Consider the following 24,129-nt stretch of genomic DNA (forward strand, 5'->3'; position numbering starts at 1 on the left):
GGCTTCCAGGCATACTTGCAATAAAATCCTAAAGTCCAGGTTGTTAGCCATGGCCCAGAAAGTACCTTGTCTGCTTTTCCAGCTGCACTTAGTCCTGAATTTTCTTGCTGGTTGGTCCCTTCCATGATCAACTACTTCTTCCTTTTTGATTGTGTCTTAACTATGTCATCTAGCCAGACTTTACTGCCATAGAGAGGTTTTCTTGGATTCCCTCTGTCTCATCCTCCGGCAGTCATTTTTTTCATCTCATCACCTGCTTTTTGTTCTTCATAGCTTTTATGAGCTGAGATTTTTTGGATTTACTTACTTTTCTTTCTTGTCTGGACCCATCTATTCCAATAGAACATACATTCAATGACAACATAGACCTAGAAGAATTCCTAGAACATAGCAGGTATCCAACAACTATTGAATGAACCTCCTATTTCTGGAAGTTACCAGTCACCCAGTTGTTTGTTATTCAGATTTTTGAGCCACCATGTCCAAAGACTCTGATTCAGTGGTCTGAGGACTATATTTTGGGAAATGCACAGTTGTGCATTACAACAGAATAGCAAGTGTTAGTGAGCTTTGTCTTGTTCATAGATATTGGTAATGTTTATACAAAAAGACATCATAATGTATCCTCCTTATAATGGGGAAGAATTTTGATCTTCTGGGATGTGGAGATGAAGAGAAAAACTGGGAGATTGGGAGTTGTTTGGGTGTGTGTGTGTGTGTGTGTGTGTGTGTGTGTTTTCCAGTACTGGGATTGAACCCAGGTTCTCTGTACAACTGCGCTATATCTCTGTACCACCCCACCCTTTTCTTCATAATTTTTTTGGCATGATCTTCCTAAATTGCTGAGGCTGGCCTTAAACTTGTGATTTCCCTGCCTCAGCATCCTGTCTCTTGAGATCACGTGTTATACCACATACTTGGCAAGGAGAGTTTTATTTTGTTTTTTAAGATTAAATGACATAGATTTGAGCAGTATTATTTTATTTACCTAGAAAAAAAAGCTTTCAAAAACATAAGCAAATTTTCTTTATTAGAAAGAGAAAAAATGTTAATAAGATTCTTATAATGAATATTATGGAGTTCCTAATGTGTCCAGGTGACTATTGTGGATACCAGGGATATAGTAGTTTGTAAAAGAAAAATCCCTACTGACATGAAGACTGTCTTTTACCAAGGAAGGAGAGAGAATCATAATAAATGTGAATTTTATGTGGTGTATATATTTTGTATAATGTAGTGTTAATTTTGCTGAAGGGAGATAAAAAAAATTGTTATCCATTTTATCAGTGTTTAAAATGGAAGTTGAGTGCAAAAGCTGTTTTTTTTTCATTAGCCTTTTAATTCATGCCCAAAATAAATTTAGAGCTAATATTTTGCCTCTTGCTAACTTAGTTTTTGGAAGTCTTATATATTGCTTTAATAGACTAATTTCCCCTTGGATCAAATGAAATAGAATACAGAGTTTATGCTTTAATTTGGGGTGTCATAATGTTTCTTCAAATGGTATGAATAGTTCCTGAGTAGTATTAGAAAATAACACCATCTTAAAGTAGAAACCTCTTATGGTGCCCTATGTTGTATATCATATTATGGAAATACAGGTTGGTTTCAAGAATGAAAACCACAGGCCAACAATTGAGGTTTTATCAACAGAAGCAACTTTCCTTCTGTGGACACACAGTATCAGTAACTATGTGGCCATGGCTGCCTATTGGATCCTTCTTATAATGACTTTTGTGATTTTCCTTCAAAGTGAATATCAAAATATTTGCCATGAGATTTTTCTTAACTGTTATTTTCTGAGGATCTGAATGAGACTTCTGATTTTCTTATAGTAATCTATGAAACTGGGTAATTCTCTTTTGAAGGTTTTGAAGCCCCCTTTTCATATGTGAAGTGTGTATAGATTTTGTATGTCCCAAGGGTCATTGAATGAGGGGAGCAGGAGCTGAGGGGCAGTGTTAGTGAACTGGTTGATTTTACCATTTTCTTTTGTTCTGGAGTTTAGCACTGAAAGCTTTTTTTCTTAATTGTTTGGTTGCACTTCTTTCTCTCATATGAAGTTAATTGTTTCTTTATGTTGCTCTTCAATTTAAAGTGTATTGATGTTAAAAATTAATTTGCTGTCAGAAATATTAACCTTTAGTCAATAATGCAACAACCATATGTCCCTTTAATTGCTTTGTTTCTTGCCCACCTCCTTTGGCAGTGAGCAGTTTCCCTTTTAATTTTGTTCTCTTCTGAGTCTTATCAATTTTATAAATTAAGAATGAATAGGAAAAATGCCATTCATAAAGTCATGCCTATAAAAACTATATATCATTTAGTATCCCTTTCCCTTCAGATTCAGATACTATATTAAAATGTGCCGCTTATTATACTGAATTTGCTACAATAAGATTGTATCTCATTCATAGCCTTATGAATTGAAAACTAAAAAGTGAATGTAACTGGTGTGCTTTTGAGTTGTACTGTCATCACTTGCTCCCCCTCCTCCAATATTTCTCATTATCAGGGACTTCGTAGTGTATAGTTTTATTGGTTTGAAATGTGTATTTTAACTGCAAATTGAATGATCGGCATTATAACTTTTATTCTGTGATATGCTGATATGTGGTTGAAGAAGGCTCTGTGAAGAGCATTTGAATTAAACATTGACCTTACATTACCACCTGTGACATCTTGGTATTTTCTCAGTGCATCTGTTGGATATTATAGGCTGAAAATCTGGCCAATAGCAAATTTAAATGAAGCTTCAGTTTTCTAAAACTGAAAGATGTTTGCATGAAAGAAGTCAGGTATCCTTGGGGGATTTCTAACCTTGGATTCCAGAAGAATTCTAAACACACCAAACTTGGTTTTCTCACATTTTCAAGGGTCTTTAAGTTCAGGTACACATGGCTATGTGAAAGAAGTGTCCTGCATGCATGTACCTTATCCTCAGACAAGCTTGCTTTTTTTTTTTTTTTTTTTTTTTTTTTTTTGGTGGCTGAACTTAGCCACCTTGTCAAATTATGGGACAGTGAGGTGAAAGCAGTTGGATAAGCCCTGTTCTCAAGAGGCCTCAAGATTCTTTTTGTTGTTGCTCTCTTTTGAGTGTGGTAGGATGATTAAGGAATCATTCTGCCCAACCTTGACTCTTTTCCAGAACAGAGTAAATAGGCCCTCCAGTTCCCCATCAGGAAACAACACTAACAATGGGCTCATCTATTGACAGGCACCTTTCTAGATTTAGTAGTGCGTTCTCATGAAGTAGAATAGACATAAGAGACCGTCGTTCGTACAGTATCATCTAAATTTAAATGATTATAGATCCTCTGGTGATCTACAAGTAAAAACCTTAAAAATATATAAAATATCCAAGCTGTCTAAAATACTTTATTATTTTTTTCAGTAAATACACTATTCTAATCCTGTTTTGTATCTGCTGTTGCAATGCTTACATTTGTATTCTCCTCTCTAGAATTAGATTGACATGACTTATTTTGAATAAAAACATATGATAAAATAGGGAGATAAGGAAAATTGGGACCAAGAAAAGAAGAGTAGACAGTTACAAACTTAATTGCCATGCTTGAATTTGGATTTTACATTGAATTACTGGTGGGAAGTGGTGAAGGGGAATTGAAACACACACAGTTGTGTAGTTCTTATATTTAAGATTAACAACAACGACAACAACAACAAAAAGACCCCCCCCCCCGGAAATTAGGTCTATTCTAAAAATAGAAGGTAAAAAGAATTCTTACATGGGGTTTTTTGTATGAGGGACTTTGAATGATTAAATAAATAGTATCCTTAACATTCTAATAATAAATATAGCACAGTGGGGTGTTTTGTTTTGTTTTGTTTTTCTTCTTGTAAGTACTCTACAAAGTTGTAACAATCAGTTGCCACTGAGCCAGCTATGATCCATTAGGGGCTAAGCCAGCATATGACCTTTAGCTTGTCTATGACATTATTGGGAGGACTGAAGGCTTCATGATATTCATTAATATTACTAATGTGAATTAATTTTAGTATTGCATTTTATTATCTTTCTTAACCTTTTCATTCCTTTCCTCATTTTCTATTTCTCTTATTTTTTTTCTTTTGAACTGACTGAGTCCTCCATCTGAACCTCCCCCCAACTTCTTCTTTGGAAGTTATACACTCTGTCTTATATTAGTGGAAAATGAATGTCTTAACATGTATGTTTAACTCACAGGATGGGTTAATTTCTATCTTTTCTTTCTTCTGAAGCAGTATAAGAATTTTAGAATGCACTCATTCTCTAACTTAAATATAGTTCTATGCTATTTTGGTTCTCTTATTTAATTTTTAGCCCATGAGTTAGACTGTTGATTATTTCCTTTGGGGGCACCTTTATGTAATTCTGCTCATCATATTTTTTTTCAGTTGTAGATGGACATAATACCTTTATTTTATTTTTATGTGGTGCTGAGGATTGAACCCACTGCCTCACATATGCTAGGCAAGCGCTCTAGCACTGAGCTACAACCCCAGCCTCCTGATAGCTTTTTATTGTCTCCCATTTCTTCTTGAATATTAAACCCTCTTCTGGGATCTCTTACCTCCTTGAAGTATGTTCTTTAGGAAATTCTTTAGTAGGAAAGAGAGATCTGTTAGGAGTAAATGCCCTTGGATTGATTGATTGTTTATTGTTGTTCTAAAGCTTCACTTTAGCATGTTTAAGTATGGTTTATTTTTATTTGTCCTGTTTAGAATTTGACTTCCCAAGTCTGGAAGTTATATTTCATTCTGTCTGAAAAATGTTCAGTCATTTTTTTTCTTACAGTATCTTGTATCCTAGCATTTTTTTCTTTTGAAATTTTTAGTAATGAAATAGTGCATCATCTCTATCTTTCATATCTCCTCTTTTGTGGTTTCCACATTTTCTATATCGTGAAAATTTCTTAATTTCCTTACAAATGATTTCTTTAGTTTGACTTTCCAGATAAATATTTCTCTTTTAAGCAGTGTTTAGTCAAGTTTTTATATTTATAGAAGTGATACAAGTTGCTACTTTTTCTTGAAGTTCTGTTTTGGTCTTTTTCAAGTCTGTGTAGTTATGTTTAGATGTCTTTTTCCTCATGTATGCTATTTTCCCTCTTAATAGAAGAAGTATATTTCATTTTTGATTATTTGAGTGTCTGCATTCATTATGGATCATTTTATATAAAGGGTTGTTTTGCTTATTTTTGCCCAAGATGGTTATTACCTTGTGTTCTTTCTGTGTTTATTGGGAATTCACATTCCTGACATTTTGTATGTGGAAGTGCTTTTGAGTCTTGGGTCTAGATTTCCTTATGAGAGAAAATTTTCATTTATATTTGCTTTGGCCAATTGCTTAAGGTACTAAACCCCAAAATTTTGCTTGCCATATAAATAACATAATTTCTATACCTAAACCCCTGTGGAGAGCCAATTTTTGGTTAGAATTTTAGTTGGGGGCTTTTTCTTCTCCCTTGAGTGAATGTTGATTAGCAAGTATTTATTTTCTTCTTCATGGTGACTTTTTTTCCTTAATTCACTTTCCATTAAGGTGGGTTGCCTTTTGGCTATTCTAACTTTAGGTGAAGTTTTTGATCTCAGGGACCTTCCCTGGCATTGCTCTATTAAAAACCCAAGTTCTGATCATGGATTCGTACTACTTCACCCTATCCTATCCCAAGGTTAACACTGTTTTCAATACTTGCTTACCTCTCTGAATCTCTGGTTTCATGTCTCTAGTCTCTGGTAATTTCTATTTATTTTTTGCCTGCTTAACCCTATATTTAAAAAATGGAGTATTATAACATTATTGAAATATAATTTATATTCCACAAAATCCCTCAATCTCTAAAATCCCATTTTAGAGCTTTTTCTGTCATCCATGCATACTTCATTTTTAGTAAGATATCTTTATTCTTCCAAGGAAGATTGCCAACAGCCTTTTCTAGAAATTGGAAAGTTGGAGATTTAGCTAGCCTCTTTTAATCATTTCCCCCTATGACTTTGGGAATAATTATTAGAAACTTCTTGAGTGGCTTTGAAATTTATGTGACTTGCAGTTGGGACTTCTTGTTTATGTATGAAAAATTTGGTAAAGTTGAATTATTGATATCATTGTTACTTTTGACTGGGAAATTCAGGCCATTTTAAAGGAGAACTGGGGTAGTAGGTTCACCCCTGTATCTACTACCTAGATTGTGGTATCACTATATATACTTTGTAACTCCTGTTCCATAGATCTTCCCATTTGTTTCATTCCTACAACAGGAGTAAGCCATTAGGAGAGGAGCACAAAAAGAAATGTTGTCTTGTCTTTCTACAAAGGTTCTAGGGTGAGGGGCAACTAAGTAACTCAGCCAAATACAAAACCAGGAGCACTCACTGAACACAGTAGAAAACAACTTTGTTTAAGTAAATCATGTTTACAACTTTGTTTTGTAAAGGACACAAAATACTTAATATTATTTTGATTATAGATAATCCATTGGAGCAAAGGTAGTGCTTTCCAGCTTTATACAGATGTCATATTTGTTGATCTAACACAGCTTGGCTTTTATAGTCTTTTCTTCAATAGCTCAAACCAGCAAAACTTAAGACTGATTGTATTTTATCAGGGGTTTCCAAGTTTTCTGAAACCTTGTGCTCTTCAACAAGATCCATTCTTTTTTTTTTTTTTTTATTGGTTGTTCAAAACATCACAAAGCTCATGATATATCATCTTTCATACATTTGACTCAATTGGGTTATGAACTCCCATTTTTACCCCAAATACAAATTGCAGTATCACATCGGTTACACACTCACGTTTTTACATAATGGCATATTAGTGACTGTTGTATTCTGCTACCTTTCCTATCCCCTACTATCCCCCCTCCCCTCCCCTCCCATCTTCCCTCTCTACCTCATCTGCTGTTGTTCAATTCTCTCCCTTGTTTCCCCCCCCTTTCCCCTCACAACCTCTTATATGTAATTTTGTGTAACATTGAGGGTCTCCTACCATTTCCATATGCTTTCTTAGTTTCTCTCTTTATATCAAAGAAGACATTTGGCATTTGTTTCTTAAGGATTAGCTAGCTTCACTTAGTATAATCTGTTCTAATGCCATCCATTTCCCTGCAAATTCTATGATTTTGTCATTTTTTAGTGCTGCGTAATACTCCATTGTGTATAGATGCCACATTTTTTTTTTATCCATTCATCTATTGTAGGGCATCTAGGTTGGTTCCACAGTCTAGCTATTGTGAATTGTGCTGCTATGATCATTGATGTGGCAATATCCCTATAGTACGCTCTTTTAAGATCCTCAGGGAATAGTCCGAGAAGGGCGATAGCTGGGTCAAATGGTGGATCCATTCCCAGCTTTCCCAGGAATCTCCATACTGCTTTCAAAATTGGCCTCACCAATTTGCAGTCCCACCAGCAGTGTACAAGTGTACCCTTTTCCCCACATCCTCTCCAGCACTTATTGTTGTTTGACTTCATAATGGCTGCCAATCTTACTGGAGTGAGATGGTATCTTAGGATGGTTTTGATTTGCATTTCTCTGACTGCTAGAGATGGTGAGCATTTTTTCATGTACTTGTTGATTGATTGTATGTCCTCCTCTGTGAATGTTCAGGTCCTTGGCCCATTTGTTGATTGGGTTATTTGTTTTCTTATTGTTTAATTTTTTGAGTTCTTTGTATACTCTGGATATTAGGGCTCTATCTGAAGTGTGAGGAGTAAAGATTTGTTCCCAGGATGTAGGCTCCCTATTTACCCCTCTTACTGTTTCTCTTGCTGAGAAAAAACTTTTTAGTTTGAGTAAGTCCCATTTGTTGATTCTAGTTGTTAACTCTTGCGCTATGGTTGTCCTATTGAGGAATTTGGAGCCTGATCCCACAGTATGTAGATCATAACCAACTTTTTCTTCTATCAGATGCCGTGTCTCTGATTTAATATCAAGCTCCTTGATCCATTTTGAGTTAACTTTTGTGCATGGCGAGAGAAAGGGATTCAGTTTCATTTTGTTGCAATCTATTTCTACAAGAAATGCCTTTGGGATTTTGATTGGCATTGCTTTAAACCTATAGAGAACTTTGGGTAATATCGCCATTTTGATGATGTTAGTTCTGCCTATCCATGAACAGGGTACATTTTTCCATTTTCTAAGATCTTCTTCTATCTCTCTCTTTAGGGTTCTGTAGTTTTCATTGTATAAATCTTTCACCTCTTTTGTTAGGTTGATTCCCAAGTATCTTATTTTCTTTGAGGATATTGTGAATGGAGTGTTTTTCCTCATTTCCATTTCAGAAGTTTTGTTGCTGATATACAGGAATGCCTTTGATTTATGCGTGTTGATTTTATATCCTGCCACTTTGCTGAATTCATTTATTAACTCTAGCAGTTTCTTTGTAGACCCTATTGGGTCTGTTAAATATATTATCATGTCATCCGCAAATAGCGATAATTTAAGTTCTTCTTTTCCTATTTTTATGCCTTTAATTTCTTTTGTCTGTCTAATTGCTCCTGCTAGTATTTCATGAAGTAAATTGAATAGAAGTGGTGATAGAGGGCATCCCTGTCTTGTTCCAGATTTTAGAGGGAATGCCTTCAGTTTTTCTCCATTTAGGATGATGCTAGCCTAAGGTTTAGCATGTATAGCTTTTACTATGTTGAGGTAAGTTCTTGTTATCCCTAGTTTTTCTAGTGTTTTGAACATAAAGGGATGCTGTACTTTGTCGAATGCTTTTTCTGCATCTATCGAGATGATCATATGGTTCTTGTCTTTAAGTCTACTGATGTGGTGGATTACATTTATTGATTTCCGTATATTGAACCAGCCTTGCATCCCAGGGATGAATCCTACTTGATCATGATGCACAATTTTTTTGATATGCTTTTGTATTCGATTCGCCAGGATTTTATTGAGAATTTTTGCATCCAAGTTCATTAGAGATATTGGTCTGTAGTTTTCTTTCTTTGAAGTGTCTTTGTCTGGATTCAGGATCAGGGTGATGTTGGCCTCATAGAATGATTTTGGAAGAACTCCTTCTTTTTCTATTTCTTGAAATAGCTTGAAAAGTATTGGTGTTATTTCTTCTTTGAAGGTTTTGTAGAACTCCGCTATATACCCATCCGGTCCAGGGCTTTTTTTGGTTGGTAGTCTTTTGATGGCTTCTTCTATTTCTTCCTTTGTTATTGGTCTGTTTAAATTGTGTGTGTCTTCCTGACTCAATCTGGGCAGATCGTATGACTTAAGAAATTTATCGATATCTTCATTATCTTCTATTTTATTGGAATATAGGGTTTCAAAATACTTTCTAATTATCTTCTGTATTTCTGTAGTGTCTGTTGTGATATTGCCTTTTTCATCCCATATGTTAGTAATTTGAGTTCTCTCTCTTCTTCTCTCCCTTAGCATGGCTAAGGGCCTGTCGATCTTATTTATTTTTTCAAAGAACCAACTTTTAGTTTTTTCAATGTTTTTTTTTTTGTTTCAATTTCGTTGAATTCTGCTCTAATTTTAATTATTTCTTGTCTTCTACTACATTTGCTGTTGTTTTGCTCTTCCTTTTCTCGGTTTTTGAGGTGTAGTGCGAGTTCATTTATTTGTTGGTTTTTTCTTTTTTTGAGGAAAGAACTCCAAGAAATGAATTTCCCTCTTAAAACTGCTTTCATTGTGTCCCATAGATTCTGGTATGTTGTGTCTGTATTGTCATTTGTCTCTAAGAATTTTTTTTATCTCCTCCTTTATGTCTTCTGTAACCCATTGATCATTCAGTAACGTATTGTTCATTTTCCATGTGATGTAGGATTTTTCCTTCCTTCTTTTATCATTGATTTCCTGTTTCATTCCATTATGATCATATATGGTGCATGGTATTATCTCCACGTCTTTATATTTACTAAGAGTTGCCCTATGGCATAATATATGGTCTATCTTTGAGTAGGATCCATGTGCTGCTGAGAAGAACGTGTATCCACTTGATGATGGTTGATATATTCTATATATGTCGGTTAAGTCTAGGTTATTGATTGTGCTATTGAGTTCTATAGTTTCTTTATTCAGCTTTTGTCTAGAGGATCTGTCTAATAGCAAGAGCGGTGTGTTAAAGTCACCCATAATTTTTGTGTTGTCGTCTATTTGACTCTTGAACTTGAGGAGAGTTTGTTTTATGAACGTTGCAGCACCATTGTTTGGTGCATACAAATTGATAATTGTTATGTCTTGGTGGATGGTTCCTTTTAACAGTATATAGTGTCCTTTATCCTTCTTGATTAACTTAGGTTTGAAGTTGATTTTATTCAATATGTGTATGGCCACTCCTGCTTGCTTCCGAGGGCCATGTGAGTGGTATGATTTTTCCCAACCTTTTACCTTTAGCCTGTGTAAATCTTTTCCTATCATATGAGTCTCCTGAAGGCAGAGTATTGTTGGATTTGTTTTTTTGATCCAGTTTACTAGCCTATGTCTCTTGATTGGTGAGTTTAGGCCATTAACATTTAAGGTTACAATTGAAATATGATTTGTACTTCCAGTCATGTATGTTTATTTATTTATTTTAGTTTGGCTAGTTTTTACTTTTTGGTTATTTTCGTCCCCCTTTACTGAGATACCTCCCGTTGTTAGTTTTGGGCACTATTTTTCAGTTCCTCTTCTTGTAGTATTTTGCTCAAAATGCTTTGCAGTGCTGGTTTTCTGGCTGCGAGTTCTTTTAGCTTTTGTTTATCGTGGAAGATTTTAATTTCATTGTCAAATCTGAAGCTTAATTTTGCTGGATACAGTATTCTTGGTTGGAATCCATTATTTTTCAGCGTTTGAAATACATTGTTCCAGGATCTTCTCGCTTTCAAAGTCTGTGATAAAAAGTCAGTCGTTAACCTAATTGGTTTACCCCTGAATGTAATCTGCCTCCTTTCTCTCGTAGCTTTTAATATTCTCTCCTTGTTCTGTATGTTGGCTATCTTCATAATTATATGTCTTGGAGTTGGTCTGTTACGGTTTTAAATGTTTGGGGTCCTGTAGGCTTCCAGGATTTGGCAATCCATTCCATCTTTCATCTCTGGGAAGTTTTCTAGAATTATTTCATTTAATAGGTTGTCCATTCCTTTGGTTTGATTCTCTATGCCTTCTTCTATCCTGATGACTCTCAAATTTGGTTTTTTTATGACATCCCATATCTCTTGAATAGATTGCTCGTGGGATTTAAGCATCTTTTCTGTGTTGACTATATTCTTTTCAAGTTGATAAACTTTGTCTTCATTATCTGATGTTCTGGCTTCTACTTGATCTAGTCTATTTGTAATATTCTCATTTGAGTTTTTAATTTGGTTTATAGTTTCCTGCATTTCTAGGATTAGTGTTTGATTTTTTTTAAGATCTCTATCTCCTTGTAAAGCACGTTCTTTGCATTTGAATTTGTTTAATTCATTTTCAAAATATACTTTTATTGCTTGTACTTGTTGTCTCATGTCTTCTCTAATATTCTGTTCCATCTGAGTTAGGTATGCCTTGAGTTCTTTCCCTATCCATGTTTCTGATGCTTCTGGGTCCTCCTGTAGATTTAAGTTGTCCTGCATTGTTTGTACTCCTTTTTTCCCTTGTTTTTTCATGATGTTCACGTTACTTTCCAGCTCTATCTGATTGCTGTGTTTCTGGTCTCTTCTATAGATTTGTTTTGGTTTTGTATATCTCTGTTGTCTCTCCTTTGTGTTGGTAGACTATGCCTGCTAAAGTGGATTCCGCTGGGAAGGAATTGCCGAGCTCCAGTCAAGTCACCTCTCTGCTATGGCTGGCCCCAGTCTCCTTGTAGGGGTGTCCGAATGGGGGAGTGGGACTGGACTGTCTCTGGTTGGTTTCAGCTCCCGGTCGCCGGCGGGCGGGTGGACTCCAGCCGCCCAGTCGAGTGGGCAGCGGGTGGGCTGTCGCCAGCGAGCCTGCGATCTCTAGCCGCCCAGTCACAGGGTCGGTCGCCAGCGGGCGGGCAGTCTCCAGCCGCTTAGTCCGCGCGGGCAGCGGGTAATCGGTCGCCGGCGGGCAGGCGTTTTCCTGCCGCCCAGTCGCAAGGGCCTGGCCTCTAGTCCCCTGGTTTCTCCTGTTAGTCCTGGTTTCTCCTGCTAGACCAGATTTCCCCTGAGTGATACCTCTCACAGTTCAAACTGTACTCTGGGCCTGCCGTTTGTTGGGTGTGGAGGATGGCTATTGGGAACCCCGGCACTCTATTGTTTTGATTTTTTCCGCTTGCCCCTCCCCCAGCGCTGGCAAGACAGGTTTTGTTTCCTCCGCTGATGGGAGGGGGAGTTGAAGGTCAGGTGTCTCTAGCCTTCCCCGAGTGTTTATAATCCCTACCCCAGAAAGCCTAGGTGAGATTTTATGCGAATTCCCCACTGTATGGGAGATGAGCTGAGTAACATGCACCTGTTTTATTGTTGTAATCTGTCGGAGAGTGGCTGTGGTTACTTCAGCTCTCCAAGATGGTGGCCTCTGGTTTCCTTTGTGGAGTTTCCGTTGTGGGGGATAGAACTGTACCACTTCCTTCCCCTTCTGAAATCCCGAACTCAGCCCGGGGTTCAGTGAGGGCTCAGCCGGCAGGATTCCATAGAACCCGCAGCAATGTTTCTCTCTACTTGCTGGCCTTTGGCAGGAAAGATAGAATAACTTATTCTGAGAACAAGTCTGGAGTTAATTTCTTGTTGCTCTGCAAAGTCTGACTTTGCTCAATTTAGGTGCTTTTCATTCAGAGTGCAGACTCTTCTTTAGTCCCAGTATTAACTGCTATCCCAGTTTTCTAGAGCCCCAGATTTTCTACAGAAAGGCATTTAGGAAACCCCTTCCTTCACTCCCTCCTTTCACTGTATGTGATTAGCCTCCCAGAGAGCTATGGTCAAGACTGCATTTGCACATTTGTCATTGTTAGGAGTAGCCCTGTCCCTGGAGGGTGAATTGAAGCTCATTCATCCAGAGAAGACTGTCAGTGACAGGCACTGCTTCCTCCTCCCAGGCTTCTGAAACAGGCAGTATACTCTTGTAGATCATTACTCCTTCAACAATATATCAGAAACGTTTTTTAAGTAATGTTTTAAAATAAAGAACAGGTCTTCCATAACTTTTGTTTTGTTTAGGATTTGTTATCAGTAAAGAGAAGAGATGGTTTAAAGATTTTTAGCCATTTCATCCTTAGCCATACAACACCCTCACGTGTCTGATTTGTGATTGAGAATATGAATGCAGTCTTTTGCTTATTAATTTAAGTTTTTTTCCCTTGAGTTTTAAGGATTCACAGAATTGAGAGAATATAAATTGTATTAATGACTAGAAAGTAGAAGGCAGGATCACAGTGAAGGAAGGTCTGCTGTTGTGCTGGCCTCCTGCAAGATGGGAATGGGCAGGGCTGCTGGGCATTCCTACACTCCCCTTACCAGGAAGCTTTGTTAATCTACAATTAATACTTCTGTGGTTGGCATCAGCCAACCTACCTTTCTTTTCTTTTTTCAGAATGCCTTCTTAAGGCAGTAAAGCAATAGAAGTTGTAGATTCTTCATGTATACATCTAATTTAAGATTTCTCTTTTCATGTAGAATCATAAAATATGCATTTTGGGGATAATTTTTTTACGTCTTAAGTTTTACAACATAGAGCTTAGATCATATTTGGCAGTGATTTTTAAGCAAAGAAAAACCTACAGTTATCTCTGTAGATTATTATCCTAAAGAGAAATCTCTCTTTGCTCAGGTCCAGTTAACAGCAGAAGGTAAAGTTGTAAGATTTGGGGAGTATAAATGTTACTTCTTTATCTGATTTTGAAGGCCCCATAATCATTAGAAATCTGACTTTCTAATTTCTTCACATTTTTATGCTTAAATTGCATGTTACTTCTTTTGTTTCTTCTTATTATTAGGTATTTCAGGATTCTGATAGTTACCAGTCTTATAGAAAGCTGGTAATCCTTAACTGTAATATTGCAAACAGCAGCCATAAGAGTGTATGATTTTTCTTGTATGTTTATGTACTTAAGTTGGGTGGAGGAGTGAAAAATCAAAGGTTATTGCCATTGCCCTTGTTTACTCTAGCATTTAGATTCTGGAAAGTGCCTCTGATATTCCACTGCCTACACCTTTATCATTCATAACTCAGTTTGCACCTGGGGTAAAGATGTGTGTCAGACTGTATATTCAGTTGGGCCCTGGCATTGCTAATGGAATTGGCAAGCCTATTCATTTAGAATTGTGGATGAGTGATCATTGCCTTAGCAGTCACAACAGAGCAACATTCTCAACACAGTCAGAGCTTTAGTAAAGCTAAACACAACTTGGAAAGATAATTTCTGGCTATATAAGCTAGATCATTGAGATAATTTGGTAGAAAGGTAAAGATTTTCATTAAGCACTTATCATCCAGGAGGGGTCCAGCTGTTAATGTTTTTGAGAACCCAGTTGAAGGACAGTGTTGTGCTTATCTGGAATATTCTATGTTCCCTTGGGCCCATCTTGATGTCTTCACGACATTTTAAAATTTGAATAAAAAGACTTTTGTTCAAATAAAAACTATCTTGGCTTAAAGTCAGCACTTATGTACACCTATCAAATGAGAATGGTAGTTTAGAATTTTGATTTGCTTCCTTCAAAAACAGTTGCAAAATTCATCTTTACTTGTGTATACCAGTATTTCCTTCCTAATGCCCTTGATTCCTCATTTTTTTCCCACATTATTGACTATAGCAGAGAGCCACTTTCTGAAGTTACTGTTCAGGCAGGTTAAACAAGCCCCCTTAAAACCTGTAAATTATTTGCTCTGGGATCTTTCAAAGTTTGGCCACCAACTCATGATGTGATATCTGTTTTGAGTGTATATAGTTGCTTAGTACAGAATCTTCAAATATGTTCTCAAAAGCACATAATCTGTGAGAAGTAAAGCCTCATTGATACTCTTGTCATCTCTTTTGGGAAATTTGGGAGTAGGGATAGGTGTATGCCTATTTTCTTTAGAAGGCAAAAGAGAAAAATCCTCAGAGATCTTTGTGTGTTTTCCCCTCTTTCAGGTTGCCAACTTGGCCTGTTCCATCTCAAACAATGAAGAAGGAGTAAAGCTTGTTCGAATGTCTGCAAGCCAGTTAGAAGCCCTCTGTCCTCAGGTAAAGTACAACTGGAAATGTTTATGATGTCACCAAATTGGATTTTATTAGAATGGAAATGAAGTTTAAGGTCTTTCTTTTCCTTTTCCTTTTCCTTCTCCTTCTCTTCCCCTTTTTCTTTCTTTTTACCCTCACTCCTAGAATTTTAAATAGAAGTCTTGGAGTTGAGTCACTGGCATAAATGCTATATAGATTGGAGACGTTTATGTTTAAGTGTTTCCTCTTGGCATTACTACCTCCTTGCCCTACATTAAAAATGCATAGTCTTGTTGGACTCACATGCTTATCTAGTACATGCAAAGAAGGCCCCGGCATTGAGTGGTGGAAAATACACACACCTACATAAGTAAATATATGCATAGTGTCCTCAATTTCTGGAGAGTGATTACACTGCTCAGTTGATACCCTTTTCATCAGGAATGGGGGGTGGGGGCACCTGCAACATCCAACTGGAACCATAATGGTTCCTCTTATCCTTAAGTGGTAACAGTTGTTCACCTGCATTCAATATCTATTGGAGGAAATCACATTGCAAAGCTTGTCTTCTTGCACTAAATGTCTTAAAGCAGCCTATGATACAATTTAATTCAGCTAGCCTCTAAAATAAAAGATCAAGAACTTTTCTACATTCATAAGGGCATATTGGAAGACAGGTAATTAGGCTAGGTCAAGCATGTGGCACTTTAGAAAGACTGAAGAACATAGAACATTGAATGCTTTGTGTGTTTATGTGTTACTGGGCATTGAACCCAGGGGTGCTCTACTAGTAAGCTCTCTCCCACATCCCTATTTTTCATTTTGAGAGTCTTGATAGGTTTCCAAGGCTAGCTTTGAGCCTTGAATCCTTCTGCCTCAGCCTTCTGAGTTGTTGAGATTATAGGTGAGCTCCACCAGGCATGGCACAAATGTTTTATTAAGTACCCAGTGTAAATTGCATGTTTCCCATGATAGAGCTCACCTTGTCTGTGTGATTCCTGACATTCAGATTTCTAAGCAGTATAAGTGTGTTTCAGTGGAACTAGTTGCCTTCCCTTTTTCTCAAGTAGAGAATGTTCATGGCACACTCTGAGGATTTACATTAACCTCTCAGTGCATGTCCTGCCAGCTGGCAGTGACCACTAACAAATGGGAATAAGCAGAGGAACTGGAGTAATAAGACAGTGATCATAGAAATGACACTATTACTTTGACTCTTTCCTATAAATAAATATTCGCTTGAACCCAAGTTGGTTATTTTTCCAATGATTTTTTTTTTGTCTTAGTGTGATGCCTGGCTTTCCATGGCTTTAATCCAATCCTGAAATATGCCAGTGATTGGTACTGTACAGATAATAAGTGCAGTGGTGTTAATCACCACCAAGTTGTATGAAATAAATTTAGATTGGATTTCTAAAGATTGGGCATTCTTTCTTCAAATTTGCCATTTTACCCTATCAACATTTTGTTTTTAATATCTTTGGGTTCTCCATTTGGTTTTGAAATGCGTGAAAAGTGACAATGCTTCCACATATCTGCAAAAACAGATGGTAACATAACGCTGATCACACCTACCAAGAGTATTTATATAAATGATCTTAAAGTTTAGGGGAAAAAAATCACATGAAGTGTCTAGTATATCCTAATGAAAATGCTAGTGTCCATAAACCGTGTGTATCTACCACGCGGCCTGCGCAGTGGTTTCATTAATGAGGTTCTAGGCATAAAGTTAGTTAGACGAGATCGAAATAAAAACACAAGACTCAATTACCTTAATTCTATTGCTAGGTCCGAGACGGCTCCCCTCTCTGGTTCGCTCCTCTAGCCGCCCAGCAGGGCAGCAAGGATTACTCAGGGCTAGCAGGAGAGAGAGAGCGAGCACGCGGGGGAGTAGCCTTTTATTAGGGAACCAGAGATTCAGGGGAGAATTCCATCCAATGAAGGTTGAGGGGGGGCTGCACTCCAAGGTCAGGGTCAGCGATTGGGTCCCCGGGGTCAGTGGTCAGGCACACCCCCACACGGATGGGCTCTCTCATCAGGAGAGGGACGGGAAAAACTTCGACTTTTGCCAAAGTGCCTCAGACCCTCAACGGGAGGCACCCGATCACGTGTGAGAATGGCGTCCCACAGTGTGTGACTAGCCCATGTGCCGTTTTTACTTTGCTGCCAGAAAGCCTCATTTCTCCCTCTTTTTGCAGTTTTCATGTCTCCTACTAAACCAGGCATCAGGAGGAATGGGCTTTAAACTGTGTCCAGACAACACTTGGTATTGGGTATATGATCTGGATAAAAAGATGTTCTCCAGATGTGATTGTTTTCCAGATTCTCACTAGGCCTGTTCCTGCCCTTGCTCACAAACTGCCATGCACTTAGGGCTGAGGCAGGTTCAGTAAGGACAAATACAGTGGGTGTTCTCAGTTTTGGTAATGGCAAACTGAACAGGATGGGTCATTTGATTTTCAGTGAGGAAACTGTGACTCATCTGTCATTATTGACAGATCCTTTCATTATTCTGAAAGATCTGTCAGCAATTCAAATTATTAGTCTCAGTATTGAACAATTGATAGCCTAAAACTTTGAAACTCTTTGAGGGTAGTAAGTCTTAATCTTCTGTGAGCTACACCTGACCTAGCCTTACCCATGGATTTATGCTTCAAGGAGGTGTTTGAGTAATTGTTTCATACCTTCCCTTCAATCCTACATTTAGAGTCCAGGCATGAGGAGATGGGGAGAATAACCAGACTAAGTAAATGTAGTTCTCTTGCTTCTCCATGTTTGAGTCCACTTGAAGTTGAATGCTGAAGAATTTTAAAGTGAAACCCATTTAGCATGGTTAAATGCAGAAAACCATGAGTTTTATTTTGCACATGTTCAATTTGAAATATCTATGCTATATAGGCAGAGATATTAGGATATACTTGGGATATGAATTGGGAATTGCAATGATTGGTCTAAGTGGGAGATATGGGAATACTTGGCATATGGGTGGTATTTAAAATCATGAGACTAGATAAAATTGCTTAAGATGGGAGGAGTGTAGAAAAAAGAGAAAAGCCAGTCCAGGAACTCCAACACTACCTGTTGAAAGAAGTCAAGATAGCAAGGGAGACATAGAAGAAATAGAAGTAATACATATTTTATTTAGAAACTATCAAGTTATAAAATAAAGAATACCTCTAATCTCTCTACTCTGAAGGCAAACAAGGAATGGAAGAGAAATTCCTCAGCCTGGTAAAGGATATCTATGAAAAATTGATAGATTTTGATCTACAACTTCAAATTTAATAGTCTAAGACTGGATACTTGGGCTGGGGTTGTGGCTCAGTGGTAGAGTGCTTGCCTTGCACATGTGAGGCCCTGGGTTCGATCCTCGGCACCACATAAATAAATAAAGATATTGTGTTTACCCACAACTAAAAAATATTTTAAAAAAGACTGGGTGCTTAACTTTATGATCAGAAAAAAAGACAAGGATATTCACCCTTGTCAGTTGTAGAACATTGTACTGGAAGTTCTACCAGTAGCTGTGTTTTGAAAATTGACACCAATACAGACATTTGTGCCTAGTTTTATACTCTTTGCAAATTTGTATTTCTTTCCCTCAGACCCCCAGATGTTTCCTAGTCATTACTACTTCACATTAGAATGCAGTCCATGTCTCTCCTTGTTTTTCTACTGGTATTTTGGTGTTCTTCGTACTGACTTATCTGTATATTTAATCTGACATATATGTTTAAATGCATAAGTCAATCAGAATTATAAATTGACGGATCCCATTGTAACTTAGAAATAGAGAATTTCCTAAAGAAAAATATTTGTTTAAATATTAATAAATAAATTCATATAGTTTTGTTGTTTTTAGGTTTAATTTCATTATCTGGAAATAATCTTAGCACATAAAAGAAATAAGCAATGATGAACTTAGTGCATATGATATGTGTATGTGATTCAGCACTTAAATGAAGTAGGTAATAAAGTATTAAGTGAAGACATAATTTTATTTTTCTCTAAAAAATAAAATATCATATGTAAAAATAATGCACCTGTTCCCCACTGATTTATGATGTCACTTTTATCATACATAAACTTTGCCAATGATAGTCTCTGTTTTTTTATACTATTCTGATCACTTTAGTTTTGTAATGCTTTTGAACTCCCTTTTCATTACTGTTGCTTTCTGTCTTCAATTTTTTCTTGGCGATTGTCAGCCATTTATTTTCATATTAATTTGTGGATAAATATGTCAGTCTTCCTATCCCTGAATGAGTTTCCATTTATTTTAGTTTGTTTAATGTACCTTAGAAAAGTTGAGCTACTTGGTTTTTACTTTGTCATGCTGGTTTCTTGATAGATTGAATTCCATGTATTTCATTATTAATTGCTTTTGTGGAGATCTGACACTCCTCATTTTATATTTTGTTATTTTTTGATAATGTAGAAAGGCTGTTGATTTTTAAGATATCTATACTGTCTCTAGCAATTCTAAGAGTTTTTTTTTTTTTCAATTGATACACTTCAGTTTGCTACATAAAGGTAAAATCTGTGTTGAACAGTAATTTTCTCACCTCCTATTTCTAACAGCTTTTTCCTGGCATTTCCATATCTCATTTATTGACTAGAAAGTCCATTTACTTATTATTTAACTAATGGTGACAGCAGGTATTCTTATTAATACCATTTTGATTTTTAAGGTAATTGGTGCTTGAGTTTTATGACCATATCATGTTGGACAATTACTTAAAATAGTATGTTAATGAAGTATCTTTCTATTCCTAATAGAAAGGAGTAATTTTTACCAAACATCTTTAATAAACAGTTTTATAATCAAAAGGAGAATGATAACTTCAGATGAGGTGGATCCCCAGTGTACAGTATATACAGTAGAAGATATATCTCTTTATATTTAAAACATAATTCTCTGCCCATGTAGGAAACATTTTCTTCAGCTAAATACTTGTATGATGTCTAGCTCAACGCAAATACATTGACATATTAGTGAAATAATGAGTTAATGAAAACAGTAGTCCATAGTGAAAAAAGAAGGGTAAGAAGGAAAAGCTAGAAAGAATAAGCCTTAGAATGATGAAAATGTGGGAGGCCACAGCATAATATGGGCAAAGGCAGGCTATCTCTTCCTCCAAATTATTGTCCGAACCCAGACACTTTGAAAGGGGTGGGTCATTGGTAAGTAATAAGCTCAAATGGCTTCATTCCAAGTGTTTAGAGGGAAGAAGAGTAGTGCACCAGTCTAATGGGTCTGATTCTTCTTTAGTCTGTTATCATTTACAGCTTTTATGAGCCAAGTTAATAACATAGTTCTTAAATGCCTCTGCAATAAATTGGAACTTCTATATATGATCTGAAGTGATATGCTTCCTGTAGCACCTTAAAAAGCCATCCCAAACTCTGTTCTCAGGTTTGCATGCCTGTTGCCTGTAGCTTTCTGCCTTATTCAGATCCCTATTTCATTCCTTTCTACCAGTTTCCTCTTGTCTGTGCTTTCTTTCTAAGTTGCATTACTTTAAACACATTTATTTCCATTAATCCATAAGTATTCTTGTACTTAGAAGTCCTATTATTCTCAGTTCATTTTGATACTGCTCTCATTGTTTAATTATTCAATGTATGAAAGAATATGAATAGACATACCCCAAAGAGTATATACAAATGGTTAATAAGCACATGAAAAAAAAAATCTAACACCATTAGTCATCAAGGAAATGCAAGTGAGGTAATTTTATATCCACTTTATAATTAACTTTAAAATTAGGGGCGGGGTGGTAAAGATGTGGGGTATCGGAACCATCATCCTGGTGGGAAAATAAAGTGGTACAGCCATTTTGGAAAACAGTAAGGCAGTTCCTCAAAAAGTTAAAGGTAAACTTAACCATATGATCCAGCAATTCTGTTCCATCCCCAGAGAAATGAAAACTGACACACATATATGAATGTTCATGAAGTATTATTCATTTGATGAGTGGATAAATAAATGTGACATATCCATATCATAGAATATTACTTTTCAGAAAAGGATTGAAGTACTGACAACATGCTAAAACATGAATAAGCTTTCAAAACATTTTGTTAAAGAAACTAATTATAGAAGTCCACAAATTATGTAATTCTGTTTATATGAAATGTCCAGAGTAGGCAAATCCATAGAGACAAGAGAGGAGGTTAGTGATTGCCAGAAGATGGCAGAAAGTAGTATGAAGGGAAATAGGGAATTACTGCAAATGTATATACAGGTTCTTTTTGGAGTGATAAAAATGTTCTAAAATTGAATGTGGTGAGTGTTGCATAACTGACTATACTAAAAAATCACAGAATTTTATATTCCTTAAGTGGGCAAACCATGATTCATGAATTATATCTCAATAAAACATTGGATATGTTCACCCATGTGTGCACTGTGCAGTGCTGTGGATTGAACCCAGCACCTTGTATATGCTAGGCACATGTTCTGCTGAGCTATCTTCTCTGTCCTAAAGAATTTTTTTAACTTAGCAGATTATATACTTTCCTATGTAATTTTTGTTGTTGTTATGTCTTTTTTTTTTTTTTTTTCTTTTTGTACTGGAGATTGAATCCAGGGGCACTTTACCACGGAGCTATATCCCCATTTCTTTTTTTTTTAATTTGAGACAGAGTCTTGCTAAATTGCTGAGTCTGGCCTCATCTTGCAATCCTCCTGCATCAGCTTCCCAGGTGTTGGCATTACAGGACTGCACCATTATGTCCGGCTCCTGGGTAGTTCTTTTATGTGTTAAATATGCCTTTGTTAAATACAAGCAGAGGAAAATGGAAATTGAATGTATTTTTATGAACTATACTTTGATAGTGCATCTACAACGTGAAATGTTAGATTTTCATAACAAGATTATTAACTGGTGGTGGGAGAGTAAGCTAGAACAAGCTACTCTATAGTAGGAGAATAATATAGTATACCTATAAGATGGAATAATAAACAGTTAATATTTTCAATATATGTTTAATGATATGAAGGAATACTTGAAAAAACAGGATAGTCATTTTTATGTAGCATTTAATTTTCATTATGTAGTTCTTGATGTGTCTACATTGTGAACTGTGAGGAGAAAAAAGGCTGAATTTAATGTCAGAATTATAGAATTGCTATCATGGAGTGAAGAGATTAGAGGTACTTTTAATTTATTTAAAGTTGCACATAGTTTTTGAACAAAATATGTGTAACTTTGACTTTAACATAAAACCTATTTAACACTTCACTACTTCACCTTTGTAATAGTTATGGTGGAACATATGGTATAATGTGTCCTAGTGAAATTCATGTAAGACAAGACCATTGCCACTGTACTGACCAAATTGTCCCATCTGTTCCATTTGCATGATTCTGAAAAAAAAATAACTTTAATATCTTTTGTAGGTTATTAATGCTGCATTGGCTTTAGCAGCAAAACCACAGAGTAAACTGGCCCAAGAGAACATGGATCTTTTTAAAGAACAGTGGGAAAAACAAGTCCGTGTTCTCACAGATGCTGTTGATGACATTACTTCCATTGATGACTTCTTGGCTGTTTCAGGTAATGAACTGGTTCCCCAGCATAGCATGTAAGGATGTGCATAATTACTGGCATCTAATTTTATAGTAATAGACAAAGTCCCCCATGTCTAGGCAAGTAAAATAAATTATTTTAGTAATAATATTGTGTTAGTTTTCATTTTAATTTAAACAAACAAAGTACCATTGCCTCCTGAGTAATAGAAGGTGGAATTGGAGCTATTTCCCTCATGGTGGGGCTGATCGAGATCCTGGAAGCACGAGTTAGATTTTCTCTGCTTTCATAGACTTGTCAAGCACAGTAACCACCCTTCTTGCTGCTACTGTGTTTAGAAAAATTGTTGACCTGTGTTGATCCCAGTAGACACTGTGGTTGTGTTATAAGCCTATGAAACAGAAGAAAAAGAGCTTCTCAGTACCATCACCTTTAGTTTCCTTTTTAAAATAGGTTTTGTTTTGTTTTTTCCCCTCCCTTTTCTTGGAAAACCTCTCCTGTCTCAGAAATGATCACAGTTTAAATGCCTACTTTTCCAAAGACTCTTTGTCTGAATGATACGTAGATAGAAAACAGAGAGGAAATATTTAAGTGCCTTTTAATTATGAACTTAGAAAAAATAAATCTGTGTAATTCACCTCACAAAAACAGTTGATTTCATTATATAAACATAAACTGGTAATGACATAGTAAATTGCATTCATATAGAAAATGTCTGTCAAATGCAATTTAGTGTTTATCACACAGATAAATTTCAATCATGTCTCCTTAGAGTTGAGCAACATTAAATGCATTCTTCATTTATTTGGGCTTCTGTTGTCCTTGGCTTGGCTACATGGCTTTTCGCTGGAAGCACCTGGCTTCCTGAAGCCAGTGGCTGGGTTCTTGTAGGGCTGAAACTATCACCATAGGGAACTGTGGGCCAGAATGTGGGAGATTTTGAGTGGCAATGGGGCTTGAAAGAGAAGCAAGACTTAAGTATATGCATAGCACAATCCTCCAGCAATGACCTATATAAGGATGACCATGTGTTCTGAATACCAATGGTTCCCTGTCTTTACATGCTTTCCTTGGGTTTGGAAGTTCTGGCTTGAAAAGGTGAGAAGCAGACAGTCTGCAAACTGCAAAACAATAGGGCAAACCATGTTACTGAAGGACTGCCAAATTGCAGGTTACTGGTACTTTAAAACAAAAACTCATTTGCAAGCACAACTTTGCAGGTGCCAAAAATGCAGCAATGGCTTTTTTGGGTAATTTTGGCCTTCTGTTGTTTTTCCCATTGAAGTACCAAGTTATTCTTTTTCATAGGTTTAGAGAAAAACATTCCACCTTCACTGCACACTTTTAAGCAAACAATATATTCTGAAATCTAAATTCAAAGCCCCCCTCCGGATAAATACTGCATTTCTACAGTTGCTTTTTTGAGATTAGGTTGGGTATAGCTTAGACTTAGTCTCAAGGGATTTTCAGTTTTCTTACAGCAAAATAAAATGTAATAGAATCAATGTCTC

The 24,129-nt window shown here is 36.5% G+C and overlaps 1 protein-coding gene across 4 annotated transcripts in view; it reads left to right on the plus strand.

Annotated features, from left to right (window-relative positions):
* Ctnna1 (catenin alpha 1) overlaps positions 1 to 24,129 on the plus strand; it is a 184,932-nt gene that overhangs the window by 130,863 nt on the left and 29,940 nt on the right. For all 4 annotated transcript variants that reach the window (XM_077800731.1, XM_077800740.1, XM_077800734.1 and 1 more), the window contains exons 10-11: positions 15,015 to 15,107; positions 22,489 to 22,645. In XM_077800731.1, the coding sequence (XP_077656857.1) occupies positions 15,015 to 15,107; positions 22,489 to 22,645 (250 nt within the window). The remainder of the gene's footprint in view (positions 1 to 15,014; positions 15,108 to 22,488; positions 22,646 to 24,129) is intronic.

The sequence above is a fragment of the Urocitellus parryii genome, chromosome 1, assembly GCF_045843805.1.
Source record: "Urocitellus parryii isolate mUroPar1 chromosome 1, mUroPar1.hap1, whole genome shotgun sequence".
NCBI lineage: Eukaryota > Metazoa > Chordata > Mammalia > Rodentia > Sciuridae > Urocitellus > Urocitellus parryii.